The sequence below is a fragment of the Amphiura filiformis genome, chromosome 11, assembly GCF_039555335.1.
Source record: "Amphiura filiformis chromosome 11, Afil_fr2py, whole genome shotgun sequence".
In the NCBI taxonomy this organism is placed as follows: Eukaryota; Metazoa; Echinodermata; class Ophiuroidea; order Amphilepidida; family Amphiuridae; genus Amphiura; species Amphiura filiformis.
This window is the reverse complement of record NC_092638.1, coordinates 55,745,118-55,771,582: the sequence shown is the minus strand read 5'-3', so window position 1 is coordinate 55,771,582 and position 26,465 is coordinate 55,745,118. Positions and strand designations below refer to the sequence as shown.

General features: G+C 37.9%; 2 protein-coding genes across 2 annotated transcripts in view; both read left to right on the top strand.

The window, feature by feature from the left end:
- The window catches only part of LOC140165025 (probable tubulin polyglutamylase ttll-15), a 76,246-nt gene extending 50,120 nt beyond the window's left edge, over positions 1-26,126 (top strand). The window contains exons 10-12 of the mRNA XM_072188439.1: positions 18,977-19,064; positions 19,481-19,594; positions 23,998-26,126. Of these exons, the coding sequence (XP_072044540.1) occupies positions 18,977-19,064; positions 19,481-19,594; positions 23,998-24,117 (322 nt within the window). The 3' untranslated portion in view covers positions 24,118-26,126. The remainder of the gene's footprint in view (positions 1-18,976; positions 19,065-19,480; positions 19,595-23,997) is intronic.
- Positions 1,542-10,713, top strand: LOC140165030 (probable tubulin polyglutamylase ttll-15). Its single transcript, XM_072188444.1, has 5 exons — positions 1,542-1,897; positions 7,056-7,223; positions 8,419-8,541; positions 9,227-9,309; positions 10,577-10,713. Exons 1-5 carry the CDS (start codon positions 1,709-1,711, stop codon positions 10,581-10,583), a joined length of 570 nt encoding a protein of 189 aa, XP_072044545.1. The 5' UTR covers positions 1,542-1,708; the 3' UTR covers positions 10,584-10,713.
- Positions 26,127-26,465: the final 339 nt, after the last annotated feature.

Below are 26,465 nucleotides of genomic sequence, written 5' to 3'. Positions count from 1 at the left end.
CTATTCGCTGTCGTAGTGCACGTTACAATATGACCGTTGCTAGGCCAACTGGATCACGCTTATGGCAAGCCAAGGGGGCCAAAAGCGTGGAACAGCTACGCGTAGCTTCTTTCTCGTTACGAGCAGCTGTTTGACCAATCAAAATAGTCACATTTAATCACGTGGTTGGGTCGTTAGCTGCGCGTAGTATAGTTATAGGTATCCTCTTTCACAATTATTATCTTGTAATTAATTTACGGAATTAGCATAGATAACGAACGGGTAAAGGAGGCCAAATCACAGCACGTGTCAAGAGAACATGTTGCTATAAATGCCTGGCTAAAATGACACAAAGCATATTTATTTAGTGTTTCCAAGTTTACACCGTGTTTAATAGCAAGTAACTTTATACTCGGGCTGTATTAGCGGTGCAGGGGATATGAAGGTCAAACAACAACTACTACTGATGTAAAGCGCTGTGTAAAGATATTGCAGGGAAAGCGATATCACATGCCACTGTGTAAATATGGAGAGAGTAAAATGGGTCATCATTTTTTCGGAACGGGGGGGGTGGTTCCTAAATTTACAAAAAGTCGGCGTCAATAAATTGCGGCCCTCGCTATTTCGGCATCAAAATGTTATGACCCCCGACTCCCACCACCGATACACCTTACCCCCTAGACAGGCTAAAATTGTATTGAAATCAGTCTTTTTGAATACAATAAACACACTATCTGTAGTCATCTTGTGACTCCCTACATTTTGTCATTATCAATTTATGACCCCCCTCCCCTTATTTTTCTTTCCAAAAAGTATGACCCCCTATATTTGGGAACCCCTTCCGAAGAAAATGATAGCCCCCTAAATATAGAACAATCATTATTCTGTTCAGATATTACTTTAATAGCACCTATACCATTTTTTGCTGATATACTACAGATATTTTCATTTACAAAATTAACAACATAATATTTGTGAGAGAGGATGTTTACATCAGCTCCACGTGTTTAAAACCGCGAATCTGATTGGTTAATAAGCTGCACGTAACGAGAAAGAAGCTGCGCGTAGCTAGTCCCACGTTCTGAGCCGCTTAGCTTGCCATACACGCTTTCTTTGTTACGAACCACTGATCGAAAAGATCACAACACAAAGCCTATGGCATATCAAAATTCGGAACAGGTGTATGAGCCCAGGCTTGGAGCAGTAACCAATGGTTACTAACGTGCACTACGACAGCGAATTCATGTGGTTTCTTTTATTAAACCTCATTTAAATACTTGGGACTTCTATATGATACATCTACCCTATGTGTTCAGTGTAAGGGATTGAATCGCCAATCAGAATGAGTGATCCTTTGACACTGTTTGTCATATCTCCTTCACCAAAAGTTGACTATATATTGTTTTAATCCTTTATATCACAAGACGAATATGCATTAAACAGTAATCCAAGCTTTTTTTCATTTTGACCCCGGTTCCGTAGAAGTTCATGGCAATTAATGTCATCATGACAATGGACCTGCGTGCATTCAGGCTTGAAAAATCACGAGTGAAAAATTGTATTCATATATGACAAAGATATGTCGTGCGGAAAAGTTGTATGCATAACATAATAATACATTTTTTTGCCTGCTATCAGTAGTGGCAAATCCTCGAGAGCAAATGCAGCACGGATAAAGATCGTTTCTAAGCAGGCTTATTTTCATGTCAGTCATTTTTAGGATATTATAATGGTTTGGATGTTGCGATTGATGATACTGGTACAGGTTCTATCTGTAACTTTCTTATTATGCCTGACATATCTAGACAAACAGGACGGAAATCAGTGTGCACCTATGTGTAGTAAACGAGAAAATATTAGTGACCTATATGGAATCGTCAATAGTCGGCCAGTAGTTCATTTCTATCGACGGAAAGATGTGAGTAACTTGAAACACTGTATGATGTGTGGCACTCAGTGTGGGGGGTGTGTGTGTGAGGGGGATGTGTAATGTGTAAACACCTGTCAAATGCCAGTAGCCCTATATCTACTCTCTGGTCAGTAGTTTTATATCCTAATAGTGGAACAGTGCCTAATTTGCATAAATCCAAAATGGCTGCTTATGCAGGGATGAAATTTCAAGGTTAGTCAAATCTTGATAACAACCATACCAATGTATTGCTATCATCATAAGGATTCAAAAGTATAGTTTGACCAGTATCCGACATATAGTTCGTGAGTTATAGGCAAAAGGTCAATGGTCAAATATTTGGCCTAGGAGAGTTTGCATTATTGAAATATGGCCCAATTTGAACTGGTCTCAAATTGTTCCTTTGGCAAAAATAAATTGAAATGATAAAAGAAAAGTTGCATTGTTTTGGATGTTTTGTTACATAGGTAACAGTACAAAATAAGTCTTCTTTTTATTAAATGCTTTTGCAAGCGGAACAATATGGGCCGAGAAAGATAAATCAATGAAATGGACTCCACATTGGTAGGGCTAGCACAGGCGGCGAGTGGCATGATGAAGCCGGCAAAACCGCTTCGCCGTTCAATGTTATGGCATACTCCTTCCAGGCTAAGCTTTAGTATACCCTACCACATTTGTGACCCCTCGGCACAACTGAGCCCTGAAGTCGCCAATCATCATTTTTGAGATATTAAACCAAAATATTCTGCTTGCAATTAGCTTTAAAATGATGTATATCATGTCTATAGTACTTGACATTTAAGTAGTGAAAAATCAATAAAACAGTCAATAAATCCTTTGTTTCCTATTGTTTATTGTTAAGTTCGATGGAGCATATCTCAATAGTGGCACTGGCGACATCCGGGCTCAGTTGTGCCGAGGGGTCACATTTGGCCGTCGCCGAAGCTACCCTAGTTTTAGCCCTGCTACACCGACGGCGCGAAACTCGATGATAGGATTACATTGAATAATGTATGGATTAACTCAGTGCAATAAATTCAGCAAATTAAATAAACGAACGAGAGAGATTCAAAAACAACATTGTAGTAATTTAATTAATAATGCCACTATAATGAATTTAATTAATATTCATAATTATTGCTTTGATGTCCATAATCAGCCAGGAGTCATAAATCTGCATAATGATCGGTTTCCATTCATTAATTATCTTATTTAAAGAAGAGATTAATAATTATTAATTAACTTGAAAACATTAAATAAAAACATTAACTTTTAACAATACTCAGTCATTAATTATTATGTAAATTGTCTGATGCCCATGACGAAGGTTACTGTTGTTGCAGGGCTACAGCGACTTCGCCGTTTGATAATTAATCAATTAATTAACGTTCTTAAGCAATTAACTTTTATCAATATTCAGTCATTAATGTTATGCCCATGAGGAAGGTTATCGTTGTTGCAGGGCTACAGCGACATCGCCGTTTGATAATTAATGAATTTAATAATAAACAAACAAACAAACTTTCTAAATATTCACCCATTAATGCGATGCCTTTGAGGAATGTTATCGTTGTTGCAGGGCTACAGCGACTTCGCCGTGTGAACTTTAAACGACAATTTCTCAACAACCCTACTACCGATTTCCATGATTTTTGTACCAAATTTCATCTTTTTAAAAGACCTTGCTAAGTATAAATGATAAAAATTATCATGATTATACGTCGTTCATAAAACGCCCCTACCACTCACAAGCTTTACTTTACATTGACCGCGTTCTTGCGTTCAATACAAATCTGAATAAAGATGGAAGATAATTACAAGTTCTGTTTCATTCACAATGTTTTGTTGAACTTGTAAAAGAAATGTCTTATGATGCTTATTTTTTCACCTAATTAGTCGGGACTGTTTAGTGGTTTCAGTGGTCAGGGTCCTGTTTTTCAGTGGTCACGGTCCTGTGTTTATTTATAACAACTGCAAAGTATCAAACGCCGACATACTTTATTAAAAACCTGACTCATATACCTATAACTTAATTTAAATCTATCCCATTAATCAGTAATTCGCGCCGACGTCGGTGTAGTTTTACACAAAAAGGTGCAGCTTCGCGGCGCCGTCGATGTGGTAGGGTATTCTAAAGGTATTCCATTTTCCATATACTCAGTTAGTTTTGTGGGGTTCATTACCGAACCCCAATGGTTTTAGCTTGCATTTATATTATTTATCAACATAGGCCTATTTGTTTGTGATATTTCATGCGCTTTAAAATGTCAAAATAATCCCATTCAATTACACGGTTGACGATGGAAATTTACTGAATTTAGAGAATGCACTGCGCACACCACCTGGACTAGCCTGCTGGCTTAGGAAGCCTGACCACTAGCCATGGTTCGAGAAACCGGCCCTAAAAGGCCATTTTTTTAATCAAAATTAGAATTTATCATTTTTTGTCGTCCTGTGGAGTCCAAATTTTGACACTTTTCCCCTTACAACTCAAGAAATGTACATTGGAGATAGGTCAAACTATACTTTTTTGAATCCTCGTGACGAGAGCTATACACTGGTCTGGTTTTAACCAATTTTGAAATTTCACCCCTACATAAGCGGCCATTTTGGATTTATGCAATTTAGGTACCGTTCCACTACTTGGATTTTTGGGGACTTTTGATATGTTTTTATGAGCTTTACGGAGATGGACGCATGCGAACTGGATGCTGTTGCAATTAGTGGTAGGTAATTTTTTTTTATTTGACTAGCCTAGGCCAATAAAATTAAGGAAAATCAGGACTTAACCCACCACTGATTGCAACAGAAACCATTTAATTGCCATTAATGTCAGAAAAGTATATTAAAGAAAATATCAAAAGTCCCCAAAAGTCCAAGTAGCGGAACAGTGCCTAATTTGCATAAATCCAAATTGGCCGCTTATGCAGGGGATGAAATTTCAAATGACCAAGTTTCTTCCCTGCATAAGCGGACATTTTGGATTTATGTAAATTAGGTTCTGTCTACTGCTTGGATTTTTGGGGACTTTTAACATGTTTAGAAATGAATGGTGATTAAATGGTTTCTGTTGCAAGTGGTGGGTATTTTTTTATTAAAATTTGATAGACCTATAAACGACGAGCTTGGTGAAAAAAAATGAGGTCTACCGGGTGTCCCAGAAAAAATTACCGGGCGAATTAATTTGGACGTAAGTCGAGAAATAGACATCAGAATCAATTTGCTCAAAACTTTGACTACGATAGTGGTAAACATAGCAATGCCTAACTCCGATAAAACAAGCAATCTGATTGGCTTGAAGGGTACAAATGTCCAGGGCTGTATATGACGTCATCGCAATGCCACAAAAACGGCATTTTGGGCATATACAACGCTCTGTGATGCCGCAAAAGCGGAATCTCGGGTTCAAATGGTCAATGTTTTTGGAATATTTCCAAGAAATTGTAACGCAAATCTTTTAAAACTTCAACATAAATGTTACATGGTATCAAAAATCACACGTAAAGCTGTAAGCCCTTGATCATTGTCATTCTTGGCTCAAAATGTTCTTTGGAAAGTTAAAATATAAATATAACATATTTGCACAACATCAAGAATTAAAGTTGGATAGCTCCCAATTGCAGATATCAAAGTTTTATCGGACAAACTGTTATTCATCTTCAGTGAAAGCATGAATGACATAACACCGTCGGACTAAATTTAATGAGATATACAAACTTTAGGAAGCGGTGAGCGAGTATGAAAAAAGCGCCCGTTATCAAACTTGGAATGAACTACATTGGCTGAGGAGGAGACGGGTCATTTTGCCATGCAAATTATTTAGTTTCAGGCGTTTGATATGACCACGTGTCTATAGTACTGTATAATGGTAACGTATATGTAACACGTTGAAGCAAAGGCCTATTAATGTTTTTTCCACAAATCTCCATCTAATTTTATTTCAAGAATGGCATAGATTGGCATAGAAACAGTGGCGTACCCAAGAGGGGGGACAGCTTTCCTTGGGAGAAGTCTTGGGATTGGATGAGGGAGGAAGGAGGAGGATGGGATATGGAGAATGAGAGGAAATTGGAGGAAGAGAGAAATGGGAAGAAATGAAGAGAAAGCATTTAATAGGCAGCCATTCGATGACGTCAATGCCTTTATGCGTTACGTAATTGATACGCCCAGTCAGATGTATTTCACACCTGCTAAACACAAGTCACCAAATTTTTAAAACTGGACGTTGAATATACACTCTCATGAGTATTGATTGGCAACATTTTACAATATGTTAGCTATGTCACTATTAAATCACACCGAGATGTAAATTGGGTGATGTCATAGCCCATTAAAGTTTGTCACTAGGTGTATTGCAACATGTTGAATGCATTATTAGTTTTCCAATGATATGATGTTGGCGGAGCAATATATATGCCCTTTAACAGAATGGGTTGACCGAAAAGTCTTGATTACAGTAGGTTCAGGTGCACTAGTTCGAATCCTTTCGTATGAAATCACTTTTTATTGTTAACATTCTTCCGAAAATGTACTTAGAGACTACTAAAGTAAAGGGATGCCAACCGAATATGATGGGACAGGGATATGGGAAGAGGTACGATTTTAGAAGCACGAGAAATTAAAGGGAACCCGGACAAAAACCTGCGAGGACGGACATGGATCGGCGACGAATTTCACATGTGGCAACGCGGGGAGTTGAACCCGGGCCGTAATGGTGTGAAGCGAGTGAGAAGACCACTACACTAACCCGTCCTCCTTCATTGATATTAAAAGCATGACACGGTGTAAAACAATGGATGTTCGGAAGCCGTCGATTTATATGACGTACGGAGGATCGCATTGGATCATGCAGCCTCCTGTGGTTAAAAATTTAGGCTATTCAAAATAGGCAACCTTTGCTCTGCTATGACAAAAAAAAATATACAGTTGACTCATCAAAATAACTTTCATCCACATTTAAAGCTTTGCCAAAATTGTCATCGCTGATCTATCATCGATAAATTTGAAGTTAGACTTGTAGTGTAATTAAGAGCCCATTTGAAGGTTAAATGGTAAACGCAAGTCCAGTTGAACTGCTTTCCATGCTTTCTGCCTGTTGATATTCCCAAGTGAAAATCCTCTCTTCAGCCGCAGAGGAACACTATAATTCCACACCTCCTCATTTCAGAGTCCACTGAAGCATGGATTTTCATTAACTCACATCAGAAACGTGTTAAAGATGTTGGGCTTTGTGAACCAAGTATCTGAGGATGGTACTCAGTGGGACGTTTTATGGGCACACGAGACTCCCTTTGCATATGGAAACCTAACGAACGAAGTACAGCAAAATCAAAAGGTGAGATAGACCAACTGTATATAAACTTTTATCCTGATTTGGTCATTTTGCAGTCAGGCAATTTCTTTTTTTTTTTTATATATGGTAGTGGCTTTTTTCTACAATGTGTAAACCTGCACCTTATCTAGAGCCTTATATAGAGAAAATCTGGCTGCTATACTATAAACAGTGATAAAGGGTCATTTTAATAACGACAGGATACATGCTAATTTGAGTGTCACTTCCAGGTTTGATACTCCTTGCGTCGTCTTCGGCCGGAATTCCAGCAATCGATCGGCCTTAAGACGGTCTTGTTATTCATCACCAATAGCTATAAAGCAGGTAATATTAAAGACGTCTTTCAGATGCAGATTTAGAGCAACATAAGAAAAGTACATTGACAACACCCCAGGACAACACCAAGAGTACAAACTGCGATGCATTCACGCCCCCCCCAACTCAACACAAAAGTTGACAACCATGAGAGTTAACAAATCTTTCAAAGGCCCTCTTTGCAATGGATTTTCATCAAATTTACACCCCTTTTTCATGCAAAATCGAGGACACAATTTGGCCAAAAACAACCCCTTTTTGTATTTTTTAATGACCAGAATTTCAAACTTCCCTTTTCCATGTTTTCAATGATTAGGATTTCAAACACCCCTTATCAATGACACTAAATATTGACATAAAATTCGTATTTTCTCAAGGGAGAATTTTTATCCAAATGTCGCGGACAGTGCAAATTAAATACCCATATTTTGCTGATTTTACTGTCAAATTTCACGGACAGTACAAATTAAATACCCCCTATTTTGCAAATTTCGCGGTCCTTGCTACTGGTAAAAAAATAACCCCTTTTCTGCGCAATTTGGTAACTCTCATGGTTGTCAACTTTTGTGTTGAGTTGGGGGACGGGCACGCATTTCAATCAATCTTGATTTGGGGCCCATTTATGCTTATTGTCCTATCTCAAGGACGCAAGGTGTTAATTTCACCATATTTCGGCAAGCATTTCAAAGAGAATACAGTATTAAGATACACATTCTGACCATTATTTTGTTGTTTATACACCTAAGAAAAGGAGGCAAAGTTGGATAGTGCTTGTGTCGAAACACCGTGAAGTTCTTAATTAGACACGTAATTCGCATCGCCAAGATACAAAGGCAAAATATACGTTAATTTATTCATTCGCAGTTTTATCACCCTTTTACAGGTTAGTCAGGTTCCCGGCATGCATACAATTACCCACAAGGCACTGTTGACAACTCAAGGGAGACTAAAATATGTCCCAAAATCCTTTCTGATCCCGTGGAATACGCCACACTTTTTGGAAAAGGTTTGTGTTTTTATGTTTCTCCAGACATATTCTAGAGTAAGTGATTGAATGAATGAATCAGTGGCCTGTTTCTTTTAATACAAACTTTAAAACACGATAAATTACAACTTTTAATATTCCGTGCTCAAAAGTCAGCCGAGTAATTCTGCTTTTATAAAGATAAACGGCCATATCCGAGAGGTAACCTGGCGGACAGTTCTGGGGTTTCAGCCGATATAGTAAGGGGATATTTTGGATTTTAGTTTGACAAAACCAAGTGAATATTTGGTACTTACTACAATATTTCGTCCTACTCATCGGAGGACTTCGTCAGGTAGGACTGATATGGTCATCTGATCCCCTTTCCCGGGAAACAAGAGTGGTTTCCGGAGTTGCTTAGTCTCTTTTGCAGACTTCAGAAGTGGATCGTAGACGTGACTTAATAGGTATGTGCCATCCTCTCTGTTTAGGGTCTTGGTGCCCCGTCTCCTTGTCTTCATTGCTTCCCGAACCTCTTAAGTAGGACGAAATATTGTAGTGAGTAACAAATATTTACTTGGTTTTGTCAAACTAAAACCCAAAATGTCTATTTACTGAACAAACCTGAAGAATATATTCAACGATATGGTAAGGGATTCACGGTTGTATGTATTATTGAAATTGCTCATGTATGTATCAAAACAACTTGTCCACTTATTTCTTGCAGCTTAAGCAAAACAAAGACATAAATCGTTTATGGATGCAGAAAAACATTAACCACAGAGGAAATCAAGTAAAAAAAACTGAAAGGTAATGTATTCATGTCGTCTGCTAAGTGTAAGTAAAGAACCCGCTTTCAGAATCAGCAAAAGAGAGTTTATATATATCCTTCATTAATATATTCTGATTAGTTAAGGAGGTACTACACCCATGGCCAATTTTGTGCCTATTTTTGCATTTTTCTCAAAAGTTATAGCACATTGGTGACAGGTAAGATATGTATATTATAGGGGCAAAGACTACAAGTACTGTACCGAAAATTCAGCAACTCAAAGCAAGTAGTTATTGATTTATTGATCAAATATTGGTTTTCTTTAATTTTTGACTGTAACTCCACTAACTGTTGTGTGTGCTGAAATAAAATATCCAGTGCAGTAGTCCTTTCCCTTATAATATACATATCTTACTTGTCCCCAATGCGCTATAATTTTTGAGAAAAATGCAAAAATAGGCACAAAATTGGGCAGGGGTGTAGTACCCTTAAACGAGTATCATGTGAGTAATGTGACCAAAAATAGTTTTGCTATTTTGCAAAGCAGTCAAAAAGCCGATTGCCTCTGAGCGCGTATGACCTCATAGCCGCGTCGCAGTTCCTAGTGGTCGGTGCAACTCGCCACACACACGGGATATCAGTACCGGTTCCCGGGGTATTAATGTGTAGCAAGTTATGATGTCTTGCGAAGCACACAAGCAGTGAGGCGTGCATCAAAAATACGGCGGTTTCGTGGTATAATCTGAGTTACATCAGGATCAGTATCTTAATATTGACGGTGAAATAACAGAGAACATGGTTACTCGTTTCCACGCCGGCGGTATTGCAGAGGAATAACAACATTTTCACGGTAAGCTTTAGCCACTCAACTGTGTGCGTGCTTTGTGCACACCTACGTGCATTCAATCAAAACAAAGCAAGGCCAGCCTGGCCTTGACTAGGCCTAGCCTATACATTTATGCCTATGCCTGTGTCTATGGCAAAGGCCTTGTGTTTCTGATATTTTAACCAATCGATGAGCAAATATATTAATGAAGGATATAAAACAAATACTTACTGTTCTTAATTCGGGATCTAGTGGAATATATTGGTCACCTCGGTGAACTGGAGACCGTGAGCCCACTATTTTCCCTCGACCTGGCGGTCTCAAGAAAATATAAGGCTCACGGTCTCCAGTTCACCTCGGGGACCAATAAATTCCACCAGATCCCCCATGAGCAGTAAATATTTGTATACTATATTATTAAGTTCTGAGCAAAACACAATAGGGCTTTTATTTTTGGTTAATTTGTTCATTCTTTTCAGAGCTTGACCTGAAGAAGAAAAGTATAATTCAAGAATATATATCCAATCCATATTTGGCACAGGGACGTAAGTTAAGTCTTGGTATCTATGTGATCGTGACCTCAATTGACCCGCTTAGAGTCTATATCATGGACACGAAATATGTCATCCGCTGCTGCACAAAACTCTATGACCCGGAAGATTTCAGTGACCCGAGAACCTATATTACCGATGGTGTTGACCAGTCGAATGGAGAAATCTTTCGTCTCGAGTTGGACAAAGGGAAGGACCAAGTATGTACATATCTTAAGCTGGTTTCATACTACCATGCTGCCTGCCGCTGAGCGGCGTGGCGCACGCGCATTGCAGACAAACGAACACAATCAAGGCTTGTCATTGGCGGATACGCCATGCCGCTTGCCGCAGTGGCAAGCGACAGGAAAGCATGACGGCGGCATTAGTCGTCTACACCGTTAACAGTGTTTAAACCTTCTATAGCATTTCTTACAGTTTAAGGAAAAGGTGGTTCCATTTCGCAGATGCAAACTTGAAAAAAAAAGGGCAAATCACGCGTCGTTATTCCCATTTCAAATGCTTTCGAAAGTTCGAAAGTATAGTTAAATTCTATTGCGGTGCTACCACGGATAGGCACTCGGTGCTTGTAGCCGAGGTGAATGTCCCTCACTTCAAGACAAAGAAATACGATGGTTATTCGTACGTAATTTGTTAGTGATAATTTAATCCACTGTAGTTTGAGGTTTTGTTTTCGATCGTGCATTATGCAAATTTATAACACTGATTCTGGATTAATAATGGAGCGTCAAGTACAACCTAGGAACAGGTAATTAAAAAAGTTAATGTCCACGAATATGCCATTGATGGTTTTCAACGCACTGCAATAAGTTTACTTTCTCCCTTACTCCCTTTCTTGGACACATGTATCCACAAGATGACCGTAGCACCAAAGTCACCATATACAGGAAGCCCTGGATGTTTAAAACCCCCTTACCTAAGAGAAATAAAGATCCAAAGAAACCACCGGACAACTTAAGGGAAAAAATATCAGCATTCCTCTGACATAATATCAATGGACTTTCTGAGAATCCTTCTGAGGATCTCGCATCTTCCATGACCACAGAGTCAATGCTTACCACAAACCGGTCAATATCACCTGGTCCTTCTTAGTACATCTGAAGGACAAGACTCCAACAAATATGGTCATGTAATCTACAGCTGCCCCGAATGCAAAAACCACAATCCCGAACAGGAGTCGGTGAACACTAAGCTGATAATAGACTAGACATAGACATGACATAAGTTTGGTTGATGTGGAAGTTACTATAGGCTCTAGGGGGAATTCGTGTACATGACTCTTTTAGAAATTTAGTCCCAAGTCCTGATGACTATGTTTTCACTGTTACCCGTTACCTTTCTGCTCCACTAGACAGACAGATAACGCACTATGTTAGTCCAGCAAAATACCACAGTTAGTTGATGGAGATATTTTAGTCTGCCGCTTCTTTGAGTTGACAAAACGATAAAGCACTATTGGCTTTACTACCGCCTTTGGCGTATTTTATTCTCTCCAAAATACAAGAACCGCCAACCGAAGTTTGAATACTTCAATTATGGTACATGTTATTGTAACTTTTGTACCGCTACTAGCTAACATAAATTTCACAGAGTTCCCTCTTAGAACTTCATACTGCTGTCAAGATAAATTTATCTCCAGGTCTTATATCTTATTTATTCCTGGATCCCCTCCTAGAATACGCATCCCCATATATGGCACAGTACATCATTTCTAAAATAGCTCATTACCTCAACACAAACCAATCAGAACCATTCACCTGTATATATCATTTCTAAATATAGCCCATTACCTCAATACAAGCCAATCAGAATCATTAGTGTGTATACATGGTTTTTACTGTAATAGCGCCACCACCTATGTTCTAGAAACGTCTGGGAAAACCATGACCATTTCAGTGGTTTACATTATGTATTATCATTTTCCATTGAGTTTCCAGAATATTCCATCGAGTTTCCAGAACATTGCATGTACAAACCAATGGAGATAAATATCAAAACTAGTGAAAACTAATATCTGATGATAAAATATATAATTTTTAATGAATATTATGGATTATTTTGGGGACACATAACAGTGTGATCACATGGTAATCTGCTGTTGGTTAAAGGTTTAATTATTGTTTACTCGATTTTATCTAACGAAAATGTACGACTTAATGTTGACTGATTTCTACGTACTAATATAATCATGGTTTCGACCAAGGTCTTGGATATTGTTTAATTTGAGGCCACCAAGTATAACATTAGAATTTACCAGTCGAGTATGTTGTAACATCTGTTTGCTGTTTTCTATTTTAATGTTTCAGATCTCAATAAAGTACAAGTACAAAGGAGCTACTGCGGCTAATGTTGTGTTTGCAAGAGAAGGTGTATATTTATTTTCGTATATTTTTATGTTCATTGCAGTGGCTGCCAAAGCTACCCTGTACAGTCATGCGCGAATTTTCGTTGTGGCTTTGGTGGCGCGAGCCCCCGGGGTAAAGCCGGAGCGGCAAAAACGACGGGGCGGCGGAAGAAGAAAAAGAAAAAAGACGGCAAAAAGAATTTCTAAAGAAAAAAAGGCGGACATTTTTTAAAAGTTATAAAAAAAATTGTAAAAAATGGTACTATACATGAAAATGTGTAGTTCCAAGCTTGCTTCTTATTGCCCAAATTAGCGTTACCCATCCGGCACCACGTGGAGGTCTGGGTTGAGTTGCCCGCGAACAAAATACTATACCAGTTCTGCGGACCTTGCCTGACAACCTTCCCCGTACCTCATTTCTGTTTTTTCTTATCAAAATATTAGTTTTTATATTCTATTGTGTCAAACATTTATTCGCAACGCTTAAGAAAGTATTGGAGAGATCAGGTTGAAGATGTCAAGGTATTATGGCAAAGAAATCATATTTTACATACATCGTGAATACTTTTATCTAACCCAAATTTGCATTTGCCAACATCCGGCTCTTTAATTCCCTTTCTCGTTAAATCTCAGTACGTCTTTGTGATTGTCTTTGTTTAACGGTACATACATCACACCGTGGCACAAATTTTTACTATACATTGGTTTACCTCAAGTTCAGTAGCACAGTACTCTCCAAATTGAAAAGACCGATTGATGACACACGTTGACTCTATTCAATCTATATAGTCAAACATCTTGAACTATAATTGAAGACAAAGATAAAAAGACTAGTTTGCGTCTGACGTCACTGTCAATCAAATTCTCTACGATCCTTGATTGGTTAATTAGCGCGTAAAAGGAAGGTCGATTTATCTGGTGCTGATCGGAGAAAAGGAATAGCAGTGAATGCCGAAAAATTACGTACTTTTACAAGGCAAAAAGCAACTTTTCTAGGCATTGTTGACATGGTGCCTTCGCGAAAGAAAATTTCCTAGTATAAAGACCTAACTTTTGAGATGGTTTACAGGTTTGATGGTGCAAAATTAACAATAAGGCGCCCGGTTTTACCGCCGTGTTCAGCAACTCATATCATCACGACACTTGTAAACAAACCGTGCTCGACTTTGATTGACAGATGACGTCAGACGCAAACTAGTCTTTTTATTTTTGTCTTTATAAGCAAGTTTACACCACCACCGATCTGGACTGATCTGTAATTCTTTTTATCCAAGTCACGTGTCAAATTTTTATTTTATCGTGGTGAAATAAACTGAAACTTCGCACGTTCATATTAATTCTAATATTTTTCATTATTCGTTTTAAGACCAATCAAAACAAGTGTTTACTTTCTTTCTGTGCGGTATTTACTTCTATATTCACCAGGCTATGATACCTACTGGATTCAACGTCAACTATATGACGCCGTTAGAGATGTGTTTGAACAAAAATGGTCATCAATGAAACATTATATAAATCCTACCAAGTAAGTATATTAACATAGTTTTAAAATCTCGGCTAGGCCTAAATTAAAGGTATGTTTTTGATTCCATGATGGATATGACGTTTGACTTACTGTCATGTATCTAGGCACATTATCTGTTAAGGTGTTCTCTCTCAAAATGTCATATATGTCAGCTTACTCGAGCCCCCCCCCCCTCCCTCCCAAAAATAGATGAAAACTACAAGATACAAGATACGGTATGAAGTCGATAAGATTGTACTGTACACTGGCACGATTCAGAAAAAAGACTGGAAAAATCTGAACAGATACGTTATGACAGATACGCTACCCTCAATACGTACATGTAATGTTACTCAAAATATTACAAAATCACCCATGTATTGTTCCGTCTTTCTGAAACTATTAAAGTTTACGATTCTGAGTGGTTTTCATGAGTTCTTCGTGGTTTGGTATTTTGTCATTTTTGAGACCAAACTTGAACACTTTATCGGAGCTCTAACATCTTGAAAGATGCATTTATAATGAGAATTAATTTATCAAGTGAAGTATGACACTACTTATTTGCACCCAGACAACAGGTAACAATCAAACTGGGCTATTCCAGTTGAAATCCATACACCCCAGGCTTCACGGTTAATCTTCACTGTTAATCACAGGGACGAGTGCGATTTCAATGGGTTTACCTGAAAGTGTTACTCCATTTAAAATCGACACCCCAGGATGGGAGATAATTATAGTTATGTCTTCCATAGGGAGTGTATGGATTTTAAATAGCCCAATTCTGCATATTATAGTTTTTATGAATATAATTATATCATTAAGAAGGAATTTAGACTGGGGGACGTTGGGGCTAGCAGATGTTATGAAATAGCGTATAATTCAGCAGAACCTTGTTTGTTATCATGGTTATAGTCCTCGTTGAAAATAATGAACTCATCATCAATAACCTACAGGAGAGATTCGTTTTTTTGCATCACAAGATGGGACTTCGTGCCGGATGAGGACTTCAATTTGCATCTTTTAGAGGTAAGGAGACGAAAAAATTACGTACAAATGAGACGTACAAATGAATGCCGACCCAAATTTCGGAAATTTCAGGAACAATTGTTTTTTGTATTTTCTCAAATGGCAAATTGTTAACAGATTTTGGTGATTTTTTGGGTCATTTCCAAAAAAAGAAAAAGAAAAAGGCTGACCGACCGACCCTACTTGAAAGGTCCGTCCGCCCGTACAACAGGGTTTCTTTTTTTCGTCGCCTAAGCACATTATGTACCCGGATGTCGATGATGATGGGATGGATATGATGATGATGACAGTGATGATGACAATGGTGATGCCGATGAGGATTGTGCGACGATGAGGATGATGATAATAATATTAATATGATAAATATGATGACAATGACTACTATACAAGGACGCCGGTTCTGATGAGGATGATTATGAAGAAACTGCTGATAATAACGTCGTCATGATGATGAGACGATAATAATAACGACAATGACGATACAGCTGACAATAAAAAAATGTTTTGAATTTTTAAATAAAAATATGAAGAAAAACCCTTCTACCCTCTATTTTTTTTGGGGGGGGTCGGCCTGAACATTGCAATACATCTTTTTTGAAGCCAAATGATGACAATAATGAAGATGTGACGATAATATTGAAAATAAATAACGACAATGACTGCGTTGATGACAATGACGATGACGATGACAATGATGACTACGATCACGCGTTGAGGATTATGTTGCGATATTAATGATGCTCGTTTTATCTCCTATAGGCAAATATGTCGCCCAATATGCCTGACGCTGAACATAAGTTTCATGTTGCGTTTTTCACTTCAACTTTGTATAACTTATTACGAATATCTGGTGTTGAAGCCATTCGCAAGCACAACAGTACAAGGTATGTAATTGTCTGAAATAAGCGTAAGCGTCACAAAATTGCCGCTCGACATTATGCAGTTACTGTCCGTTTTTCCTATTCAGTGGACACACACCGCTCCAATTGATGATTGACCTCTAGCTCACTCACTGTACTGTAGGTATAGGCAATAAACTAGTTAGTGAGCTGGTGGGAAAACCCTTCGCCCAATATTAGCCATAGAGGCTCACATGTGAATTATAATATTCATCCTTAACATACTACAATTTGAAGTAAAAAAATGTCACGGGAAAGCTGTTGTCGAGCTATTTTTCCGAAGAGAGAATTCCACAATTTCATAGCAGTTGGACGTGTAATGGCAATGGCAAATTGTGCTTAACAGCTGACTTGTGATAGCTCCAACTTCGAAGGGGCGCCGTCGGGTGATCGGTTTGATCAATTTTCGCCATAGAAGCTGTAAATAAGCTTCAATTCTTTCCCTCTATGGTCATCTAAATATTATTAAAATGCGATTTTGGGAAGATTGCTGTCGAGCCCTCCCAAATATGGAGTTCTGACTGCCCGATAGGGAGCTAAAAAATTAAAAACTTATTTCCAAACCGTGTTAAGTCTAAAACCACATGTTTCTCATTTACTTGTGTAATACAATCACAATTACTCTGACAAGTGTGACATGAGTTGTACCATCAGCAAGCCTGGTTAACCATATGCAGACTATTGTTCTCATTTGGGAAACAAAGGCCACGCACAGTATTGTTACTGTGCGTTTGCTTTATAATGGTGCATCCAACTGAAATCATGATACCTATATCGCACAGGTAAATCAGAAACATGTGTTTGTGGATTTAACCATGGATTCAATGAGGTTTATCTTGGTTTAATGGGGTGTACGTCCTGCAAAGGTCGTGGTGAATTCTGCTGTAGACATGACTGCATAATGGTAAACGTCGACGTTCAGGTATTACAACGTGTCGTGTAATAAAAAGAGATCCTGTATAGGGCTCGCTTGAAGAGACGCTTCCGAATTATGAAGTAATAGATAAGTAAATGCAAGTGTCACATTTTTGTACCGTTGACTAGAATTTGCCCCACTCTGCAGCTGTCACCGTGCACAACCAAGATTACAATGTCGAAGGTCAGGGCCATAAACAGTGATAAAAATATAATATACTGCGCCAATAAAGTATCCTTACACTTGGAAAAATAATCACAATTTCCAAACCGGACAATATTGGGGTAAATTTGTTTTTTTAATAGATGCACTATCTAATCTTGCACATTATGACACCACATTGAATCCAATGTGACTTCAAGAAGCAAAGTTACAATCATTTGATTAGACGAAGGTCCAGTTTTAAAAGTGACAAACTGGCCTATTCAAAACTCCACACACTAGACATCTGGTTTGAGAGTAGTGAATGGCTGATGTATGCGTTTTAAAACAAAAAAGGAACAAAAGAAAACTGAAACAAAATAACTGACAAATAAAATGAAAGTTATGAAAAGTACAGAGAAGTAAAAACTGAAATAAAAGCTGCTTTAAATAACGCTTCATTGAAGAAACCGTTGTCTCTTTGTTGCGCCTGTTGGAATCTTTTTGCGCCTTGTATAGGCCAGTTTGTCACTTTTAAAACTGGACCTTCGTCTATTCAATTGCTTGTAACTTTACTTTTTGAGGTCACATTGGATTCAATGTGGTGTCATAATGTACAGGATTATATAGTGCATCTATTAAAAAAACAAATTTACCCCAATATTGTTTACCCCAAAATTGTGATTATTGTTCCAAGTGTAAGGATACTTTATTGGCGCAGTATAATAGCTAGCCCTACCACATTTCAAAAAGGATATTAGATAAGAACCTATATGAAAAAGTACGGTACGGAATGATTTTTCGTATGGGTAAAATACACTGTGGGTCAGGGCTATAAATAGTGATAAAAAATATATAAACCAATTTAAATAGCTAGCCCTACCACACATTTCAAAAAGGTTATTAGATAAGAACCTTTATATACCTCATAGATTCCTGTCATCTGATTGGTTGAATGTGCAGTCATTGAATTAACTATGCCCTCAAAATGAACTATGGACCGGTCCATGGAAATGAACTATGGACCGGTCACGTGCGTCCTGATCAAACTGCGCAATCGCAACATCCACGTATCCATTCGGTATATAAAACAAATATTGACTGCTTTATTCGGGACATGGTTAAGATTATAGGCCCGCGGTGATCTCAAAACCATGCTATGACCCTCGGCTGCGCCTCGGGTCATAGCATGGTTTTGAGATAACCTTGCGCCTATAATCTTAACCATGTCCCTCACCGCAGTCAATATTTGTATAATATAAAAAAGTCATCTTTTAGCTTCAAGAACAGATGAGACAAGACGTTTTAGCCCTTTTGGAAATTTACATTTAACCTTCGACCTTTTTGTTACTAATGTTCGAACAATAAAGTGGTTAAGAATAAAACCGATAGGGTAGGTCAAACTATACACTTTCTAAATGATAAGCGCAGTGACTTCTAAAATGGTAAAACAATACTTTTGCAGCCGGACTAAGTAACACCTGTTTTTACACTTCAGACCATCATACATCATACGAGACAGTGACGTCATGTTAAACAGTATTCCAAGTTGCTACAACTCATCAAACATATCATGTGCCAATACCGTAAGTAAAATTATGCTTAATGATAAGGGAAATATCTAATGCAAATTTAAATTGCGCCATGATAGAGGTTCGCCATGTTCATTAATTCAGAAAACTGGAATCATACACTAGCTTCCAGAAGAGTACGGCAGTAGTTTGCTCTGATTGGCACGAGCGCTCTGCCATGTTATTGAGCGACATGCGGAGCTTTGTGTTCCCTTCAAGAGCGCCGCTCTGCGCCTACCAACGCTTTGACGCGTTGATTGTCAGATGATTGAATCAGCCAATCAGAACCCTTCTCCCATGTTTACGTTGTGTACGCTCTCAAAATGTAAACTTAGTGCCGTTTTCTCTGCCAGAGACTTTTCACATACCCGGGATACCGAATGAGTAATAATTATTTCCGTATGAAAATGATATTTATTTCTTATTTTCAGGAGTGTTCTCTTTGCCCGCAGTGCATGACACAAAATCAGATAGAAATGTTGAAATCGTTAGTTTTTGAGCATCTCAATAGTCACGGCATGAAACGTGTATTCCACACGCAAAGGGTGAGTAGGTCTTTCAACGTACACTATGACAGCCTAAGTCGTTGAATAAATTCGATGCATCAAGTATTCGTTATTCAATCTCCTCTATAATCGCACATGTCATGTTCCCATTTGTAATTTAATTTTTAATTGTGCTAGTGTGCGATGCGTAATTCTTCTTTCCCCAGTATATTGATATAAACACAGCCAAAGGTTCAACCATCGTGAGCATAGGAACCGTTGTTTGGAAATTCGTGCAATTTTAAAAATGATAAATTACCAAATGACCACGCAAAAGCCAATGTATGGTATCAGCTTATTATGTGGCCCGAAGCAACCCGTACAGGAATCATTGTACACTTGCCTGCGCACAATTAAAAGAGCGGGGTATTTGATTTGCATTTTGACATGCTGGGTAAACCTTTATAACCCAGGTCAAAGGTCAATACAGGGGTGAACAATTAAAGTTTCTATGTGAATTCCAACTGTTCCTTAAGTTCAAGGGATTCAGGAAAAGAATAGTTTTTAACATCTGCGATGTCAAGTTCAGAATATAGATGATAATAATAATACACAGGCTTTTATAAAGCGCCATTTCAGGTGATCACAGCGCATGAATTTACAGTACATAAAAAACACAACAACAATTAGAAAAATGAAGCAAAAAAACAACATGATACAATGCAAGAACTATTATTGTGGGAAAAGGTGGGATTTGAGGCTCTTTTTGAAGACTGGAAGTGAGCCGGTGGATCTTATGGTTTGAGGCAGGCTGTTCCACATGGATGGTGCTGTAAAAAAGAACGTCTTGTCAGCGGCTGATTTGAGAGTTCTGCTGTTTATTTTTGGTAATTCAAGACGTCGGTGGATGAGCGCAATCCCCCACGGGCAGGAGCATGAGTGTACAAAGTCAGGAGGGATGACAAATAGACTGGTGCAATATCATTGATGGCCTTAAACACACACCGCAAGATCTTAAAAGCTATCCGCTCCTTGACTGGCAGCCAATGAAGTTGTTGGAGAAAGGGGGATGCATGGTTATATTTGGTGGCGCGAAAGATCAGCTTAGCAGACCAGTTCTGCAGACGTTGAAGTCTGGAGATCGGCTTGTCTTGCTCCTAGAAGAAGAGCATTACTGTAATCAAGGCGTGACAGAACTAGAGAGCGAATTAGGTGATTGCAGGTGTCAAAGTCCAGGTAACGACGGATGCGTGTGATATTCCTGAGATGTGTGTAAATAAATAATATACAAATTTCATTGAATCCTGTGGAATCCTAAATATTTTTTGACTCTTTGCTGTGTAACATGCTAATTAAACATCGCAGATAGTGCAAACTATTCTTTTTCTGAAACCTCTTAACTAGGCGAACAACTTGTCACAAACTTTTACGAAAATTTGAGCAACTTTGATTTTTGACCCATACACAATAAGCAAATCGACCTGTGACCTTTTGTACTCCATAACTTCTTAACGGTAGGTCGTACACGAACAAACATTGCATTTCTGGGATCCATGACGCATAATTTGACGTGTTCGAAAGTGTTATTTGCCCCCTATGCAATCCTATGGGGTCATTTTGAGGGTCACAGACTCAAAATATTGCTTGGCAGACAACAGATTCGAGTTCAGCATACCCAAGCTAGTTGCCAACTTGTACGCAACTTTGCCACTAGGAACGAGATTTTTTCACAATAGAACCAGTTTATTGCAATTTCATGTTTAAGGCACCAGAAAAAAATGTATTCGATCTTTGGATCGACCGTCGATTATGCTTCGATGCTTAATGAATTATAACTAATTAATGAGAATTGACGCTAAATTTATATTTAGAGAATAAAGGTATTGTTTTTAGTCCCTGGAGTGTATCTATCGTCTCATATAACACGGGCGACATCATTATTTTAAGTAAAACAACGAGGCGAAGCCGAGTGAGTGATGTTACGCCAAAAATAATGATGTCGCCCGTGTTATATGAGACGATAGATGCACGACAGCGGCTAAAAACAATACCTTTATTCTCATTCTTAAACACTTCAATTCAAATAAAAATATAATACAAATTTAATCAAATTAAATCCTACATTTTGGAAGGAATTACCTAGGGCTTAAAATCGATCAGTCCCGTTGTTGCTGTGCGCCTCCGATTGGTTCAAATAGCCAGTACACGTAACGCATCGACGCACACGCGCTGCCCCGCTGTCATATCACACGGGTAAAGCTGAGTAAGAACCAATAAGATTGCAGGAACGTTCTCAAGTGTTTAAGAATGGTCAATATCACTACAGGTACAATTACTATTTCATCACAATTAAAAATAGTAAATTAATTGATTTCATAAATAGTGAGGATCGACCAAGAATCGATGGTCGATCAAAGATTGATTTGTTTCTATTGCCTAATTGTGGTAGTGTGCGATGCGTATAATTCTTCTTTCCCCTGTATATCAAAATAAATTAACATATCCTGAAAAAATCAAGGCTTTAGATGTTATATTTATGACAAAATAGACAAAATCTTTAATAATACATCTGAGCAAGTTGTTGGGGCCGCCCGCTACTGGGGCGCCCGCTACGGCGGCGGCCCATTATTTGGCTTGACTTTGCAAAAAGCTTCTAATTTCGGTCTTGCTAGATTTACTTCGCAACTGTTTTGCTTAAAAGTATGCCCAGCTTGGAAATAAAACCACAATTTGCTTGGATTTTATTTTATTATTGTTTTCTGATATGCACGGGATAAAATGTTGTGCGTATATTGTTTGTTTAAAATACAAAATTAATGGACTTATAAAAACACTAAATAAACCGCGACCTTTGACCAGTTTACAGTCTCTTAGCGCCATCTCTTGAAATCTCTTGATTGCTAATAAGATCTTAGATTTCAAGAGATGGCGCTATACTAACACAGAGTATGTTCCGGATGATGTGCGACACGGTAAAACCGCTCACTCGTATGACACGTATTTTGTCCAATAAAAATATTTTTAGGTGTATTTCCACATGGGGAAATGCAATATTATCGGTGTTTAGACTAAAGATAATTTGTCAAACTACCTGACTAAAGGTGATGGAAGCCCTGCAGAGCTAGAGAGCTTCGATATTGTATGCCTACATGTAGTTTTGGCATTTAGTTATCAGTCTTGTTAAGCACATATTGAGATATGTATTGGCTTTATTCACAAATAAATTCTGGCTTAATTGCAATGATTATTATTTATGTATGCATGTATACTACACGTAGGCCCTGAACATGGGCTATAAAAATATTTTGTGAAAAATTAAATGTTTATAAATCACCTCAGTAACAACTTATAGTTCTTATTATCTATTTCTATAACATGTTAAGTGGTCTAATCTAGGACTAGTATGTCTCGTACAGGCCTAAAGCATTGCTATCTAAATGTTAATATTCATATATCTTTCAGTATTGATTTAATGATTGATATAAATCACTAAATAACACTTCTTCAGATTGTTTGTCCTTGTCTTCTTTACTGATGCAGTCAATCATAAGAAATTTATAAATACCCCTATTTGGAAAACAATCCATAAGAATTAAATATGCAAACCTATATTCTGAATAAAATAATTCTGCTCCAACAATTACCACCACCCCTCCCCCATCAAACTATTTCCTAACAAATGGTAACCTGATGCAGTCAATCATAAGAAATAAAAGCTGTTTTACAACAATCCATAAGGATACAATATGTAAACCTATATTCTGAATAAAATAATTTTGCTCCACATGATCTACCATTTCCTAACAATATTAACCGAAATGGTAACCTGAGCTTTATTCCTTTTTATTTGAAACCTATCCTCTTACATCCCATGCAAACGATTTTACACCTTTTTTTGCTATCTATGCTAATATTACATTATTAAATTTAAAAAAAAGTATCCAAACGGTTACATTGCAGCACATTACATGAAAGCTCCATTGGGCGCCCCATTCCTTTTTTAAAGGAATTTGTATTTAATTCACATAACCGAAATATCCAAAGCGTAAACAATGTTCAACACTGTACGTACATGACGGGAATGTTCCTGCACATTAAGTCGATCGTCCTCCGTCACGTTCAACGTACTGACACGCATTGGTGATATAGTAGATAAAATAATAGCGATTTTCTTTGTATTATCTACTTTGATTAATCGTTCCACTCAAAATTAAAGGGTGACATATCTGATGGTGAAAACTAACATTTTGTAGAAAAAAATAAATTTCATGGAAAAGTTATATATAGTATTACTTTAATATTTTTGTAGAAAATAATTTACATTTATGAGGAAGTTATTTTTCTCAATATGTTAATGCGTCAGCATTCCTTGATCAATTTATTGTCGGTTTTGTTCTGTTTGTTGTTATTGGTGTTAAATAATTATATTATTTATTTATTTATTTTCATTTCTGTCCCTACAGATGGATGATTTTAGCAGCAGCAATACACAACGTGTCAGCACCAATCTTGGCAGTAGCTTCGATTTATACCACGATTGGCTGTCGCACAAATGTCAGTTGGATATGTATTGGTGCTACTAACAGAGAGGCTACTGAAAAAGGATCACAAGGATACAAAAGGCACTTGGAGGAATTTTTGCTTAAGGGGGTACTACACCCCTAGCCAATTTTGTGCCTGTTTTTGCATTTTTCTCAAAAAATATAGCGCATTGGTGACAAGTAAGATATGTATATTATAGGGGCAAGGACTACAACTACTGCACTGAACATTCAGCAACTCAAGGCAAGTAGTTATTGATTTATTGATTAAATACTGGTTTTCCCTCATTTTTGACTGTAACTCCACAACTGTTGTCTGTGCTGAAATAAAGTTTCCAGTGCAGTAGTTGTAGTCCTTGCCCCTGTAATATACATATCTTACTTGTCACCAATGCGCTATAGTTTTTGAGAAAAATGCAAAAACAGGCACAAAATTGGCCAGGGGTGTACCCCCTAAAGTAACGCGATTCTCGTGCAAACACTTGAACTGTCTTAAGGATTCCGATCCCTAAGTTTATCATATCATATCATATCATATCATTTTATTTGCCAGCAAAAAGACACATATACATATAAAATATTGCACAATATCAAAATTACACATAAATATATAAATTACACATGCAAAGATATAAAAATGTAAGCCATGGAAGGTCATAAGCAAGAAATTGAAATTGAATTGACCCATGTTGGAGAAAATAGAGAGATGGCATGCCTTAACCAGGAACAATTTAAACAAAGGACAAGAGAACCCCTGGCAGGGATAGCCAGATAGTGACAAAGTCACTTTCAAAGTGGCTAAACCTAATTGATTCCCACAAGAACACAGACAATCAACACAGGGGAACAGGGCAAAGGATGAATCTACCTACATTCTCCAACATAAGATGAGGCGTGATAATACAATGTAGGCACAACCTTTAGATAAAAAATAAGCCTAAGCCCAACTAAAAACTATTTTGAATTCCAGCTAATTGTTTTGAAATGTTTTTTGAGATTGTCCAGGAAATTAAATATACTAAACAAGAATTGGTCTTTGAGAGATGGAGGAAGTTGATCAAAATAAACTGGAAAACGATTGAAGACAGTGTATTTAAAACTATCGGTTCTAGCATAAGAATGGGAGAACTTAAGAAAATTACTATGACGAGTATTGATGGAAATATACTCCAAAGGATCAATATCATGCTTGCAGTAAAAACACTTGGCAATAAAAGAAATAGCAGGATAATTGTATCTATTGCACACAGACATCAGACCTAGTTTTTCAAGGCGTACGCCATACTCAAGCTCTCCCCTGGGTGCTGGGATACAGGCACGTGCCAGACGTCCCTGTATTTTTTCCAAGGATTTTAAGTGTCCACTTTGATGTGGAAGCCAGGCTGGGATACCATATTCAAGAATTGGACGGCAGAGGGAGGTATATAATTTGACCAAAATATCTGGATCATTGCAGCGGACCAGTCGCCTAATAAATCCCAAAAGACGCGAGGTTCTTGAAGTGACTGATTTAACATGGTCCCCCCATTTCAGATTTGAAGAAATCATAATGCCGAGATATTTATAACTATGAACTACACCTAAGGGTTTGTTAAGTAAGGTGTACTGTGGAGTGGATCTATTAACACCAACTCTCCTGGACAATCTCATAACCTTGCACTTGTCTGGATTTAAAGACATTTTGTTAATATTGCACCAGTTAACTATACTGTCAAGATCATTTTGGACAGTGTTGATGTCATCTTCCGCCTGGATGGGTCTGTACAGGAGCGTGTCATCAGCATATTGCATATTGGGGGAGCGATGAGCTAACAAAATTTGGCAAGTCCAAAACAAAGAGATTAAACAACAAAGGCCCCAGGACAGAACCCTGAGGGACCCCGGACTCAACAGAAACCCAATTTGACGATGCCCTCGGAATTTAACACACTGTGAGCGACCTAAAAGAAATGAGGAAATCCAGTGCCAGAGAGGACCACAAATACCATAACGATGAAGCTTGGCTAAGAGCAAAGAGTGGCTGACTTTATCAAAAGCCTTGCTCCAGTCCAGGAAGATTACATCAACATCTGGTGGGGATCTTTGATCCAGAATTTGTAGCCAGTGGTGGCAAACCTTACTGAGGAGAGTGGTACAGGAACGCCCAGCAATAAAACCATGTTGCTGAGGAGAAATAAGACCATTTGTCCCAACATATATCCTCAAGAACTAGAAGTTCGCGATTTCCCCGAGTGATCTTCATCCATTCATTCTTTCATTCATTCATTTTATTCATTCATTCATTCATTCATTCATTCATTCATTCATTCATTTTTTCACTTATCAAATAACAAAAATAGAATACATACAAAATCATAATACAAAATGTGTGAGAAGAGGCCTGAAGGCCT

Bases quoted from the DNA above. Each gene is read 5' to 3' on its own strand.
- LOC140165030 (XM_072188444.1), top strand. From the start codon at position 1,709: ATGGTTTGGATGTTGCGATTGATGATACTGGTACAGGTTCTATCTGTA. The intron at 7,224-8,418 runs GTGAGATAGACC...ACCCTTTTACAG, and splicing joins AAGTACAGCAAAATCAAAAG to GTTAGTCAGGTTCCCGGCAT. The intron at 8,542-9,226 runs GTTTGTGTTTTT...TATTTCTTGCAG, and splicing joins CGCCACACTTTTTGGAAAAG to CTTAAGCAAAACAAAGACAT.